The 15,558-nt window shown below is 38.0% G+C and overlaps 1 protein-coding gene across 1 annotated transcript; it reads right to left on the bottom strand.

Annotated features, from left to right (window-relative positions):
* Positions 1-1,465: 1,465 nt before the first annotated feature.
* On the bottom strand, positions 1,466-11,188 carry LOC121296642 (potassium voltage-gated channel subfamily G member 4-like). Its single transcript, XM_041222399.1, has 2 exons — positions 10,392-11,188; positions 1,466-2,587 (listed from the first exon to the last, which is right to left on the bottom strand). Exons 1-2 carry the CDS (start codon positions 11,139-11,141, stop codon positions 1,865-1,867), a joined length of 1,473 nt encoding a protein of 490 aa, XP_041078333.1. The 5' UTR covers positions 11,142-11,188; the 3' UTR covers positions 1,466-1,864.
* Between the last annotated feature and the right edge of the window lie 4,370 nt (positions 11,189-15,558).

Below are 15,558 nucleotides of genomic sequence, written 5' to 3'. Positions count from 1 at the left end.
TATATTTTTGGGGTAAGATAATTTCAAATTAATGTCCATTTAGTTTTCAATGATGCTGTTTCCTAAAGACAGAACATAATAAAATTTGTATAGCATTTGTTTTCCCCCAACAAACCATAGCTGCCCTTATTCTACAATTATCTCTTAGCACAGAACCATTGCGTTGCCATTGCAGTGACAGTGCCTGTCTGTGTTGCCATTGCAGTGACACAGCCTGTCTGCATTGTCATTGAGGTGACACTGTTAGCGTTGCCATTGCAGTGACGCTGCCTGCCTGCATTGCCACTGCAGTGACGCTGCCTGCCTGCGTTGCCACTGCAGTGACACTGCCTGCCTGCGTTGCCACGGCAGTGACACTGCCTGTCTGCTTTGCCATTGCAGTGACACTGCCTGTCTGTGTTGTCATTGCAGATTGTTTAGGAAGGGTTGTTGTTTTCCAGGCATATTCTGTTCTAGTTCAGTTTGATCTAAACCGATTACTTTCTTGGTAAGTGAGCTCTATTGATCATTTTTTATTCTTATTATTGAAGTCTCACCAACCTAACGTCCTCTTGTGCATGCAGACTCTAAAGGAGGTCATTGATTTTTCAGGAGTACTATTGTTCAAAGTGCACTTTAAACACTAATATTCAGGTGATTTTTTTTTCAAAAGTTTAGGTCAACCTTTATTGACCAATAACAGGGTACCTGTTACACAGATAGACAAAAATAATGAAAACCCCCTGTTGTGCAATGATTACAGGTTTATGTGGTGTGATCCAATATATAAGTTGCATTACAACCGTTTGCTCTAATTCAACAACAAAGAGAAAGTAGATCTTGTGCAAAGTTCTACTGGTACTTCATCTTCCACTTTACCTCTATTTTTTTTTTCCTTTGTGCACAGATCTATGAATATGTTCTTAAATGTTTGGCAGAAATGAATACTTATTTTAATGTGGAGGTTTATCGAACAATATTGGCTTGCCTTAAAATATAGTTGCACTAACTAACCCTTTCCTTCCTTGCAAATACTGTATTAAACCTTTGTTTGCAGCCTACAGTCCCACAGTCTTGTTTGATTGAAGCTGAATCAAAACACAAATGTGGTTGGAATTCAATGTAGTTTTCTGAAAATTACTCTACTTGATATTCCATGTAAATTCTGTGGAAAATGCAGATATGGTTACAGTCGCCCAGTAGAAAGAAAACTTCAATAATGGACAAGCTTAACCTATTTCTACACAAACCATGGACTGAAAAATGTTTTAGGAAACAATAGATGGAGCTGGCACTGTACCTTTGGTTGATCTTGTCTTTATTATAGGCCTATGGCTACTAAGAACAAGGAAATTACAGAATAAACCAGGTAAGAGGACATGGAAAATCTTTGCGAAGTAGTTTTACTCTTACAAACATAGTACTTTGATTCCAGGTAGCTCTGCTACTTTCACCCTATGGTGAGCACTATCTCTGCTAGGGGTGTTGCATATATAACATCTTGACTGCCTTGAATTCACTGCAAACAATTGAATTATCAAGTGACAGAAACATTTGATTTCTGGCTAATGTACATTCTTTATTGCAAGACTCAAGAAAGCAGTAGGTGTAAAACAGATTAAAGTTAAAATACTGCTATAGAGAATGGTTGTCTGTGAATATTATTATAAACTATCATACATTTCAGATAATATTCCTCTAATTTGGTATGAGTTACATCTTGTAATTTAATTCTCAATACAACAAAATCCTTATAACACAGTTCAGAGCCAGCCTTTCAAATTGTTCCCTGCCCTTTGGGAATGTGCGGAAGTCTGTTTGCACTTCTTACAAAGCAATTTCCTATTCAGTTTTTTCCAATATTGTATTCCAAAAGGGATTTTGATTACTCAGACTCTAAACTATCCTCATCATTAAACATTTCGTTCTCATCCTCGCGTCTTTCCTCCTTCAGTAACCTCTCCTGCGCCACCTTCAGGTCCATGTATGATCTGGAGAACATGTGGAAGATAGAGGTGGCAGGAAATGCCATGATTAAAATCCCACTCAAAATGCTGCTTAGAGCCACCACCTGGCCTGGAATACTCCTTGGCACCATGTCCCCGTAGCCAACCGTCGTCATGGAGATGATGGCCCACCAATAGGAAGCCGGAATGCTGGTGAAGTCCTGCCCCTTGGTTATCTCGCTCTCTGCCAGGAACACCAAAGGGGAATAGAGAGTGACGGCCACACATAGAAAGAGCAGCAGCAGCCCGAATTCTCTTATGCTGCGCCTCACAGTCAGGCCCAGGGTCTGCAGCCCCAGGGAGTGTCGGGCCAGCCTCATGACATACAAAATCCTCAACCCCCGAAGGAGTCTCAGCACCAGACTCACCTTCTCCAGGTAGCCCTTTCCTCCTGGTCTGTCCGTTGTGTCCTGCTCATCCCCCACTATCAAGGAGACGTAGTAGGGCAGGATGGCCATGCCGTCGATGATGTTCAGTGGCCCTTGGATGAAATCCAGCTTGCTCCTGGCCTGAATGAAGCGGAGAATAAATTCCAGGGAGAACCAACCCACACAGACCGTCTCCACGATGAACATGTAGAAACACTTCTGAGAACATTCGCCCTGGAGAGTAAGAACAGACAAGGATTCGTAAACACACACATCACACAGCGTTCCATTCAATAGATCTAAATAGATCATTAAAATATGACTCACTGGGTTTCAAAGGCAAATCCAACCTCTAATATTGCACGCAAGTCTCTTAAGTGTATATTTGTTTGTAAAAAATATATAAAGCCCTGGTAGGTTCTATTTTAATCAAATTAATGCTGCCAGTATTTAGATTAATTAGTGCCAAGACCCCAAGGTCTAATATCTTGGCTGCTCAGGTAAAAATATATGCAACGTGCATCATTCATGTTAATCATTTATCATGATTTTTACACCAAATTACAATCTGCTCCCTTCTTTTTGTGAAAAAAAAAACTGGTCATGTTACTAATCAATGACTTAGAACACTTTTGAGTCAATATATTTACCTTATGGGTAATTTTGTATAATAGATTTATTTTGTGCAAACTGCATTCTAGTCATCTAAAGACCTTGATAAATGTTTCCCCAAGTATTTACTAACAAAGAAGCTGTTTTTGAAAGGACATGGGTGGTCCTCCAGTCCATGCATGATGCATGCTTAATGGGCAATGTGTGGAAGCTCACATTGAAAAAGCTTATGTTGTCTCTGCTCTGTTTGTAAATAGACAGGACTTCAGTCTCCAGAGCTTCCAATCCATCAGCTTCAGGAGCTCCAACATGTTTCTTAAAGCTAGTGGTGGGAAGATTGGTCTAAAGCATGGATATTTTAATTCAATCCAAGTATTGATCTGAATGAATCTTGAAATGATTCCCTGTATTCATGAATTGTGTTATGTCAAAGACAGAAGAGAAAGGCTATACAGTATAATACTAATTATTGTTGTTAATAACATTTATAATTTCAGGAAAGTATAGAAAAGTAATTCTAAGCCACGTATGCAAATATCTTTTTTTTTTTTTTTTTTAATGATCCTGCGCAGAGATATTATCCCGTTGACAGAACATAGATCACAATTTCAATACATTTTCAATAATAGTTCCTGGCTACAATATCATATTTGTAGTGATTTTTAATAAGTCAGTGTATTCTATGTAGATTGTCTCTGATAAAATAAAGATACATAATTATACATGGTTTAAGCAGAGAGAACTCTTATACAATAAGAAATATCCAATATCTCATATATAATAAGAGATACCCTACTGTGACAAAGTGCCCGCCCCTGTGTATATTCTCTGTTATGTTGCGTGTGGTGTGTAAATGTTGGTGTATAGTCATTGGTACACGGGATATAAACGGGTCTGTGTAACACAAGTGTTTAAAAATGTATATGTGTATTTAGGCACGAGGATTGCACAGCACTTCACGTGCAAGTAAAATGTAGTAATATGTGAGCACGGGGAATTGCACTTTTTAATTCACGTGCTGGGATTCAAGTGAATAATTAATTGGTAATTGAATCCCAGCTATATATAGATGCACGTTGTCACATACTCGCGGTTGGGTGTTCGGGAGTGGAGAACGGGAGAGAGAGAGAGAGAGATAGAGATAGAGATAGAGAAAGAGAAGAGAAAGATAAGTGTAAATATAGATTTCAATTGTTTGTGTAGCGTTCGTCCACTCTGTGTTTTGTCCGTGTCTATTCGTTTTGTTTGTCTGTTTATTTTGGCGCGAAGTGCCGTGTCCTGTTTCTCTTTGTTTGTTAAACCCTTTTATTTTACAATAAACCGGCGCTGCCAGCATAATAATTACATTGGTTTCACGCAGTTTGTATTTGTTTCTTATACAATATAAGAACCATTGTTCACTATCTTGATGACTCAATGTTCTCTCCGGTGCGTTGTAACATAAACAGAATGCATGTTGCTCAAAGTGCTCGCCCCTGTGTATATTACAATTCCTGTTATATGTCCGTGGTTGTGTGGTTAATGTTGGGTGTCTTATAGTCATTGGTACACGGGATATAAACGGGTCCGTGTAACGCAAGTGTTTAAAATGCATATTTGTATTTAGGCACGAGGATTGCACAGCACTTCACGTGCAAGTAAAATGTAATATGTGAGCACGGGGAATTGCACTTTATTAATTCACGTGCAGTTGTACCGTGACTCCAGCTGAATGATTGACTAGCAGTCGCGTCTCGGTACAGCTACATAAAAGCAACATGTTTTCACATACTCAGGGTTGTGTGTTCGGTGAGTGGAGAACAGGATTGGAGATAGAGGTAAAAATAATTATAAGAATAATAATAATCGTTAAAAAGAAGCTCATTGTGTTTTGTCTGTAGAGGTCTTGTGTTTGTTCTCAGGGGGTCAATGAGCGGGGTCAGAGTCGAACCAGTCTCTATAACGGGAGAGTGTTGCACGGAGCCCTCGTGTCAGAAGAGTTTCTGCATCACTTTACTGACTCGGACGCTGCATGCCCTTTCTGCGGTCAGTCCGAGTCGGTATTTCACATTTACTTTTCCTGAGCCAGACTGCAGCAATTCTTTTTGTTTTGTTCTTGAAGAACCTCCTGCTGCAATTCTGGCTGCATTTTTCACCCACCCTCCTCATTTTTGGGCACCCTGTTCGTGGCTCCACCAAGACGAGAGACCACCTGTGAATCTGCTCCTGGCTCTTGCTAGACTGGTCATCTATAAGACCAGGAAGCGTAAGATCACCGGGAAAGGTCTTTTTGACTATGAAGCCATGTTCAGTGCCCTGGTCCGGTCCCAGGTTAATTTGGAGCACGTTCACACGGAGTCCGCTGGCGACATGGTTGCCTTTGTTGACCAGTGGGCTCTACACGGAGTCCGGCGACAGTGGTTGCCTTTGTTGACCAGTGGTCTCTAAAGATGCTCTAAGATTGGCAACCCCTGCCCCCCCCCCCCCCCCCCCCCCCCCTTTTCTCTGAACATTTCATTTACAGTCTTTTGACCATTTCAAATTGTGGATGCTAATTTGAGTTATTTTCTCCACATTGGACTGTCCTAAGCTGGGCATTTAAATAGAACTATTATGACTACTTTATTATTATTATTATTATTATTATTATTATTATTATTATTATTATTATTATTATAGTTTGTCTAGCAAATAACAAGATGAGATTACTTGAAAAAATATATATTAATAAGTATCAATATTGTATTAATACTCTGTGATATTATTTGATAATGTGCCGCTAACAGAAATGGTGTTATCAACATTCCCCAAAATGTAACATTTAAAAAAAAACTTTACAACTTGCAAGAGGTGGATAATACCTTAACTTCTGCACTAGGTGTAATGCTGGTATATTTCTGGAATCTTAGCAATATCTGATTAAACTGTAAGGCAAGGGAATAACTGATGGTCTCATTTGTTCTCAAGTATGAAGTAGAACAAAACAATTGCTTATCAACACAACAACTACTTCAACATTGGTTTAATTAAGAAAATTCTAGCAACACCTCAGTTGTTCCAGAGGAAATTCTTAAATTATGACACACAATAAACCGGGACCATAGTAACATAAAAAATAGCATCACACAGTACACAAAGACAAGTAGAAACATGCAGAAAAAATCTCATATTTTGTGTGAAAATGAACTGACAGCTTTGGTGTGGTTAGAAAATAACCCAGGTTCATTTTTCCAATTTTTGGCATAAGATCAATTACTTATTAAATTCCCCCCCCCCCCCCCCCCCCCCCCCCCCCCCCCCCCCCAATCCACGGAGGTTGAATCTGAACGGAGGGAACAAGATGTTTCCATCCCTTACATCTGCTGAGCTTTGTCGAGATTAATGCTACAAGCTGGTGTGGGAGAGTAGACTCACGACTGGAAAACAGCTGGCTTAATAAGAAATGTGTTGGCCCCACAAGCACTCTCTGGGTCTGAGTGAACAATACATGCCACACCAACTGTATGTTGTATTTGTCCTAGATATTTACTGCAACATGATTTAGCTAACAAAATTTTCTTGGAATAAAAATATAGAAGTGATTCATTAAATCACAGTAGGTTATCAATTGGGCAAGTTTTAAAAAAAACATTTTTATAATATACCACTAAATACATGTTTGAAATACATTAAGCTGTTTGCAAGACATGCTTTCAGATATTGTTGCACTTCCTTGGTCAAATGAAGGGTGATATTGACCCCACCCTATCAATGGTGTCTTTCCTGCCATTAACCAATCAGCTGCATCTCCTATTGATTGACATAATTTCAGCCAGTGTAATGACCCCAAAGACACTGCTGAGAGAAAATGTAAGAGTAAGGCATGGAAACCAAGAACTTTCTTTAACCTAATGTCATGCTAGATATTATGTTCTAAAATGTCATGTTTTCTATAACACTTTTAAAGCTGCACATGTGAGACCTATGCAGCTATTGGCAGTGCAGAAGAAGCATGATTATGAAATTATTTTGTTAGCAACAATCCCTTTAAATTAAACACAGTTTAGCAACCCACAGAGAAAGCATGTGTTACTAGGTAGGTAGCTATGCGAGGCATGAGGCTCTGAATAGGGCGTCAGGGCTATTAATCGGCAGATGAGCATTTAATTGAAGATTGCAAAAAAAAGCCATGATGAGCAATGATTGTAGTTGTTGCACCTCTACAAAAAATATACAGAGGCTTAAAAAAATATGAGGTTACATTTGAAATCAATCTGTTTACAGTTCAATTTAGGATCACAAGTATAATAACCAATATTTTCCCAAGATGTTTAATAAGCAAGTGATTAGAGTGGCCTGGAGATAAACTATAACTAATACAAGAGACATTTGTGTTCAGCTTAGTCTGGGGAAAGGGTGATTGTAAGGGGTAAATCCTCACTAGCTCATTAGCAATCACTATTTAGGTTGCCCGTACCCTTTGTTTTTTGCAAATAGACTTAAAGGAGCAAAATTAATACATAAGGCACAGTTAGGGAACTCTCAAAGGGGTGACAGCTATATCTAATAAGGTGTGATATATTCAAAGGATATCAGACAATATGGATCAGATGGAACAGACATCACATTCAAATTAGATATACTGTTTAGTTATTCCTATTTAACAATATATTATTAATATGTTGTACAGGGTGCTGTGTAACATACAAGCTGATTTTCACACACTCAAAGTGAGAGTGGCCAGTAAGTCACTTGTGGCAAAGCCACTCATGTGTTGTGGCTCCAACCTCTCATGGAGTGGGTTTCATCTTGTACCATACAGCACCCTATTAAATTTTCTAAATATAACTTCATAATAAATGGGATGCCTTTATGGATTGCCTAAGACATGCAAAGAAGGACTTTAATGAAGGTAACATATATTCATAGACTCACTTCCACTCAACAGCTCTGTTTAAATAGTAACACAATGTTTCCACAGCTTTTACAAGACAAGCTGGCATGTCCTTGATAATGGAGGATATAAGCATTAATAAGGCCATTGGAAAATTATTTTGTTTTTGTCAGTCAATGAGAAATGTCTGAAGATGAGCTGTTTCACTTTCAAAAGGCTCTCCCCTAATCTACAGCATTGATCTGTGGCATCTTAACAACGGGTAATCAGTGGGATCAGCTAAGTTTTCAATCCTAATGGAATAAATAAAAAACATATAGAATAGTTTTTGAATACAATCCTCATTTTTGTGATTTATAAAAAGTTTCATTATTGCAGAAATAATTTCTAAAAGCTTTGCTGTCCTCTTGCCCAAACTGCTCAAGATGACATTTCTTGTTGGACATTCTACACACGGCATATTAACTTACTGTACTGTACAAATTGTGTCTGGTCTAACCTTGTACCTAAAATACATGCAGACCCTGTAACTGTCAACAGACCCTTTTTAAAATAGTTCTCTTAATGTCTCAACTTCTGACAAACAACCATGCCTAACAATGAGGTACAAGTGAGTGTAGCTGACACTTAAGATCAGGGGATTTGGTAAAAGTCCTCTCTGCTTTATATGTCCAGCATCTATAAAATATTCAACAGCAGCACTTGAAAAGTACAATTCTTGTTTATACTGCTCAAAGTTTCTGCTAACACTATTCAATATTTAGTTGTCTTTGAAACCAACTTATTAAATTGATAACATTGGTTATCTCTCTCTCTCTCTCTCTCTCTCTCTCTCTCTCTCTCTCTCTCTCTCTCTCTCTCTCTCTCTCTCGTAGTTAATACAGAGTAACTCATGAACTAATAAAAAGGCCAGCAAATTGAAACCTCTGAACTGATCTGATCATTTTATTAACATGACCTTTCTTTTTTAAGCTTTCCATCTATTTTAGTTGTTCTCTGTAATCCATTCTGATTAAAATAAATGAATTCCTGTGTAATCAGTACAGTGCAATAGTAGTACAGAATTCTGGACCTTATTTACAAAAATTCAACTCCAATCTCACCTGCACGGCTTATGTGTACAGAACAAGAATGCCTACTGAAGATCTGTAATGGTCAATTAGTTAACCGCAATGTAATCAGTCATTAACAGGGTTTCAATCTATATTTTAATAATGTTTGCTACAGAGGTTATTTGCCTATTCCATCCATTTTCTGCCTGAAACAGTGCACTTTTCACACGATGGATGCATCTTTTTTGTTTACTTCCTTCTGTATAATAAAATATAACTTGGATATATGGAAAACACACCAATACATGTGTATTCCCTTATAAAAGATTAGTACATTTTTCAGATTTCCCATATTTTTCCCAAGGTTATACTATAGTTTACCATGGTTTGCCATCTTTTATTAATATGCATATTAGCATTGTTTCTCTTTGTAGTGGTGTGGTTTTAGTGTATGGGTGTGTGTGTGTCTGTATGTATGTATGCGCATATGTAAATATTTTCCACATTCCAATTCCCAAGGATGGAATGGTATGGGGAATCTATAAAGTACAGAAGCACAAATAAGAAACAGTAATTGCGCAAACTTTTTTTTTTCTTTCAAAATTCAAATCAATATTTGAATATGCCTTTAGGTTTCTAGGGAAAACAATGCATATATAATATAACACTGTGTTAAAGTAGATCAATATTTTTTTAAAGAAACTGCTTTCTATAAAATATACTGTGTTCTATTTATTTCAGCAGTTAATAAATATATACATTACTGATAAAACCTAGTGAATTCAAATGAAGTAATCCATCATTCATACTATCACTAACATTAACTAATCATGAATATGCACACATTTCAAAATACCATCAATATGAAGTATTGCATGTATTCTAGCAAATGCATGTATGAAGTAAATTGCATGTATGAAGTAAATTGCATGTATGAAGTAAATGCATGTTTACTTTGAAGGAAATCAAATCTAACCTAAACCAATACTTAAATAAAATCGTTTCTTTAGCCAAAGGGGAACTATTTTTTCTATGTCATTCCACAATAGCAACATAATGTATGAGATTGTAAAGGATGATGCTAAAAAGCTGAACCAGCCAGTGAAAGCTTTTATTTTATTTTATTTTTTATAATAACAGATGCTGGCAGTAAACTGAAAATGGACTGCCATGATCTATGGCATGCTGCCACATGAAAATAAACCACACCTGTATTAAAAACCATCTCTATAGTAATTAAAGACTTTAATAAAGGCTTCTAGTCCAATGGATCAAAGAATCTATTAAGTATCTTTTACTATTAATATACTGTATAGACTACCCTTGATTGGTTATATGTCCTGTTGGCAAGTAAAGGGTTAAATTTAAACCTAAAAGTTATGAAAGCGTTAAAAAAACACATGTGCTATCTATCTATCCATCTATCTATCTATCTAGCTAGCTATCTAGCTAGCTATCTACCTGTGTGCTGTCTGTTAGACAGTCTCTGAAAAGTAGAATGAAAAGATGCAAATAGGCTTACCTTCTCCTCCTCTTCTCTGAAGTCCGGCATGGTGCTGATGCAAAGGCTTATAACCGTGGTGGCCACAAAAAAGATGGAAAGGCAAGCAAACACCTTCCCTGGGAGACCAGACTGAGGGTTCTCCACCATGTTCCTCAGCTTGTTCATATAAATCCCAAATCTGGTGGATTCCACCAGGACGTGCTCCTTCTTCTTGTATCTGCGAGCCTCCTCCTTTTTCTGGTTCCCATCCACGTCCTCCAGCATTGTGTAGAGCTTCCTTTTGCAGCAGCGTTCCATGCTGGTCACCTCCAGGCCCCAGTAGGTCATCTCCTCATGGAAGGACAAGGCACACATCTCCTGCAGCAGTCTCAGCTTCCCGGCTGCCAGGAAGTTCAAAATGATCCTGAAGGCAGAGGGGCTCCGGTCGAAGAAGAATTCATTGGCTTTCTCATCGTAGTCGTCACACACTTGGATGATCTCGTCGTAGCTGCTGCAGAACTTCAGCCTTCCCAGTCTTGTAAGAGGGAACTCGTCCAAGGTGCTCCAGGGGATGGTGTATCTGTTGCCCCCCACGTTGATAAGGATCTGGTTCTCCTGGTCGACAGTGTACAGCTGGTTCTGGTTGTATATTCTCTGGGCTCTTTTGTAGTAGCTCCCTTTGATGGTTTGGGTCTCCTGGGTGCTGGTGATTTTCTGGTTGAGGCTGCTGTTGTCGCTCAGGCTCAGGTTGCTAAAGTCCTGGTCATTGGTTCCAGAGATAATGGTCATGGTGGGTTCAAGACTGATCAGAGCCGGTTGGGACCCAGGGAAACAGTGTAGGGACACTTTAAAGAAAGAGGTGGGAAAAGAGTCTAATCATTATAACAAGTTTCTTGGTATTGTAGTTCTGCTTTATGTGGCTGTATCTATGCTGCAATCATGAAATGTATTTTTCCTTTTTCTTAAGTTGTGTCTGCTATTAGTCAGTTCCTCTGCTTACTAATATTATCCTGTGGGTGCAATCCTTTTTTGCGATTTCTTTAAAATGTGTTTCTTTCATTCTTTAGTTCTTTCTATTAGGATTTTTGAGGTGTATAGGTTTATAGTTCTCTCATGAAATTCAGTAATGTTTAAATTCAGAATGTAAAGGAATCTATCAAATGACTGGATTAAACTTCATATCATATACTAAAACACAGCCATCTCTATAAAAATAAGACATAAGAATAGATAGATTTTATCCATATTTCTTATAGCTAAGTAAATACAATTATTTCTCTCTATCATACACATTCAAGTATCCACCTCAATATAAATATTGCTTTTATCCAAACATAAATACAATTATTTCTCTCCATATACAATATATTTATAATTTCCAGAAGTTTACGTATACCTTTTTTATTTAATATATTGTATAACTCAGTTTTTTAGATACAGTAAATTACAAAAGTTTGCACTTACCATTGCTTAGGAAGACAGTCCCCTTTCTCTTTGACCCAGTCCCATCCTTTCACAATGGTAAAAACCTTTAAAATACATCCTTTCCCACAGCAGGACAGTAATTCCACAACATCCCACCAACAACACATCTCTTCCCTAGTTCAAGAGAGCACAACATTCTCCAGCTGATCTACAATTCCAGACCTCTTCACTCCAGCAATGCCTATCACAGACAAACCATTCTTCTTGATCAACACTGAGAGGGATTTCAGCTGACCGTTGCTCTATGCTCCCTCAGAGGAGGGGCAGCCAAGGAGATTTCCATTAATGTACATTAATCGCCTAGCCAAATATTCTTCTTGTTCTGAATGAGAATGTGGGATGTTGATAGGACATGTCAGCTGTTCCTGTGTTGCCTGCCCTCTTTGGCTTATCACCTCTCACACTGATGTTCAAGCAAAACAGATTATCTAGCTCCAGCTGTTCACTCCTTTACCCCCCCCCCCCCCCCCCCCTCCCCCTCCCTCTCCAGTTGAAGCTTCTGTTGAAAAGCTGGGTGCTGGCATTATTAACCACTGCTTAGCTGGCAATGGATGTCTGCCTCGTTAATTTACAGAAGCTTAATTTACTTTCAGACAGGACTATAGTACCTTATTCAAAGTGGCATTTCACTTTTTATCAATACACTTGTATATGACTTTTTTATTATTATATTTTGTGTACAAATAGATGAAAAGAATAAGTTGCAACCAGGGGCGTAGCTAGGAATGGAAATTTGGGTGGGCCCCAACTTCACGTGGATGGGCAAGTACCTAAGGAATAGACGTCACAAGAAATAGCATACATTACAAACATGATTTAAATCAATTAAATCAATTGTAACATCATACAATGCCACTGACGCGTAGAACATTGTAGTAGGACTCGAATACCAATCATGAAGTCGGTATTTGTTCGACCATGTTGCCATAGTAACCAAATGCATGGCGCTGAAAATTATGAATTCACAGTGTGAAATACTGTAAGGGAAATAAAATGCCTATTTTTTCACTGTAAGTTGCAAGATGAAATCAGCTTGTATTTTTTTGCTTACAAAATCAGTTGTCAATTCGCCAGTGACTGCCGTTGCTACAGTACACATTCCAAACACACATTCATTTTTCAGTTCCCAAAATATTTAAGACAGAAAACTGTCTATAAACGGAACACTCCCAACCACTATAGCTCCCATATAAACCATTTAGTATATTTTAAGTAGACAGAAATAAATGTACTTAGATATATTCACAGTGAATACACTTTAAAAAGTCAAACAGACAGTGTCACCAAACCAGCGAGAACACACATTTGAAGCGATTACTAAATACAATGAAAATCATTAAGTTACTTACCATAGCCTAGTTAGTATCCTAGTATGTGAATATTTATTTTGCCATTTTGACTGCCGCACTACTACTAACTTATTTTAAAAATACACATTAACGTAAACGTCTGGGACTTTTCAACAGACTTTCAACAGATCCGCACCAACTGCTTCGCAAGCTGTTTGTTAATCAAACATGGCTTGCAAATGATTCGTTGTGAGAGGAAGATCCGACCCAAATATTGCATCACAATTACCACTTTGATTTGATTGGCTAAAGCCTGTGGCATTTAAAAAGAAATATCCTATTTGACCTAAACTTAAACACCCGCCTTTGGGGCGCACAGTTGACGTTTATTTATTTATTTATTTATTTATTTATTTTTATAAATGTACTTAAACTTGGCATTCACATGGCACAGATTTGGGTGGGCCTGTGTGGAAACTATGTGAGCCATAGCCCATCCAGGCCCTCCCATAGATACGCCACAGGCTGCAACAAATCATTCTGAGTGGTTTTGTGTTTTGTTGCTCCCATATTGAATTAATTTGTGCTGACTCTTACTTTTATAAAGACACTGAATAGGCCTGGGTTATTGGCAGGCAATAAAAACAGAAGAACAGCTCTGCTCAAAGCTCCTTAACAATCTAGCAACAGCTTGAAGAGTAAATAGCGGGGCTCTGAAACATAGCATTACACGTCCCCACGTGTTGCTACAATTGTGTGAATTGTTGTACATATTGCTGTAATTTTTATTTTTGTTGTTAACATCCTAACAATTTTTTAATCGATCTTCCTGCAGTGAGGACAGGTATCAAACCCCAGTGCGCTAGAGCAGTCACTTTGAAAAGAGCTTTGAAACAAACTTCAAAGTTGTAAGTCTAAAAAGCTGTTTCAGGTACATTATGTAAACAGTTGTAGCAACATGTAAGGATGTATAACTCCTCTACTTACTCTTTAAAAAATTGCAAGAAGCACTCATCATAAAAAGGTTAGGAGGTTGTGACAGGGTACTCCCTGCCCCTGTGCATATTGTGTTTGTTATTTTGTATTTGTTGTATTATTTATTAAATGTGCTGTTTTGTGTTTATTTAAAAACACATAGTTTTATTTTTATTATTGTTTGACAGCCTGGATGGGGTAAAAAGGGCTATCCAGATAAAATCATGAGAATGAGTGGTTGTCACAAAGACGGCCGGAGTGGGTGACGTCAGACCAGAAACAGGTAATAAACAACAAGAGGTGGAGTTTGGTGGAGCTGAGCGCTTCCTTGCGCTCAGCATTTAATAAATAAACAGAACAGAAAATAAACGGTTGTAACAAACAAAAAACACAGGACACATTCTACAAAACAAAAGAGACAAACAAAACAGACTATACAGATAAACACGGTGAGCTGATTTAACTATTCTTATTCTTATTCTTATTCTTATTATTATTTCTGTCTCCAATCCCGTTCTCCACTCTCTGAACACACAACCCCGAGTGGGTGAAAACCTGTAGCTTTTATGCAGCTGTACCGAGACTCGATTGCTAATCAATCATTCAATTGGAGTCGCAGTACAACTGCACGTGAATTAATAAAGTGCAATTCCCCATGCTCATATGTTATTATGTTTTACTTGCATGTGAAGTGCTGTGCAATCCTCATGCCTAAATAAAAATATACATTTTAAACACTCGTGTTACACAGACCCATTTATATCCCATGTACCAATGACTATACACCAACATTAACACAAAAAATACACACAGGGGCGGGCACTTTGCCACAGTGGTCAACAGCAAGTGATTATTGATAAATTGGCTGTTGACCACGCATATGAAAAAACCCTTGCCGAATGAGGTCAAGGGGTAAATTAGGTAATTCATAGCCAGTTAATCCCCCAGCCACAATATAAAAACCTGCAGCTTTGGTTGAACAATGTGGTGTGTTCAGAGGGAACGAGAGACGAGAGACTAAAAATGAACATTGAAAATGTATTTTGAAGCTACAATGTTCCCCCTTTATAAAGTGACCCTTTATTCAGCAGAACTGTTATAAGGCAGTGTTGTCCTTGCTCCCATTTACCCATAATGCCAGCAGCACTTTCATGCTCGTTATAAGGCAGAACACAAATAGCATGGTCTATTAAATATAGCATTATAAAGGTGGAGCATTGCACTTAGTTTTTAAATAGATTAAAGACTTCAAGGGGTCACTGGCAAAATGTTCTAATTTTCAGCTTTATGATTTTGACATATTTCACAAAGCTGAAGCTGGGTAGAGCTATAGGAATTTAGAAAAGATTCAGGACAGACACTGTGTGTAACATTAATCATTGACTAACTAGTAGTGCAACAAAAAATAAAGAATGCAAGCAAGGGGGGTTCCATTAAAAATATATGTTTCAACAAGA

The sequence above is a fragment of the Polyodon spathula genome, chromosome 21 (genome assembly GCF_017654505.1).
Source record: "Polyodon spathula isolate WHYD16114869_AA chromosome 21, ASM1765450v1, whole genome shotgun sequence".
Classification (NCBI taxonomy): Eukaryota; Metazoa; Chordata; class Actinopteri; order Acipenseriformes; family Polyodontidae; genus Polyodon; species Polyodon spathula.
This window is presented reverse-complemented; position numbering and strand designations above follow the sequence as displayed.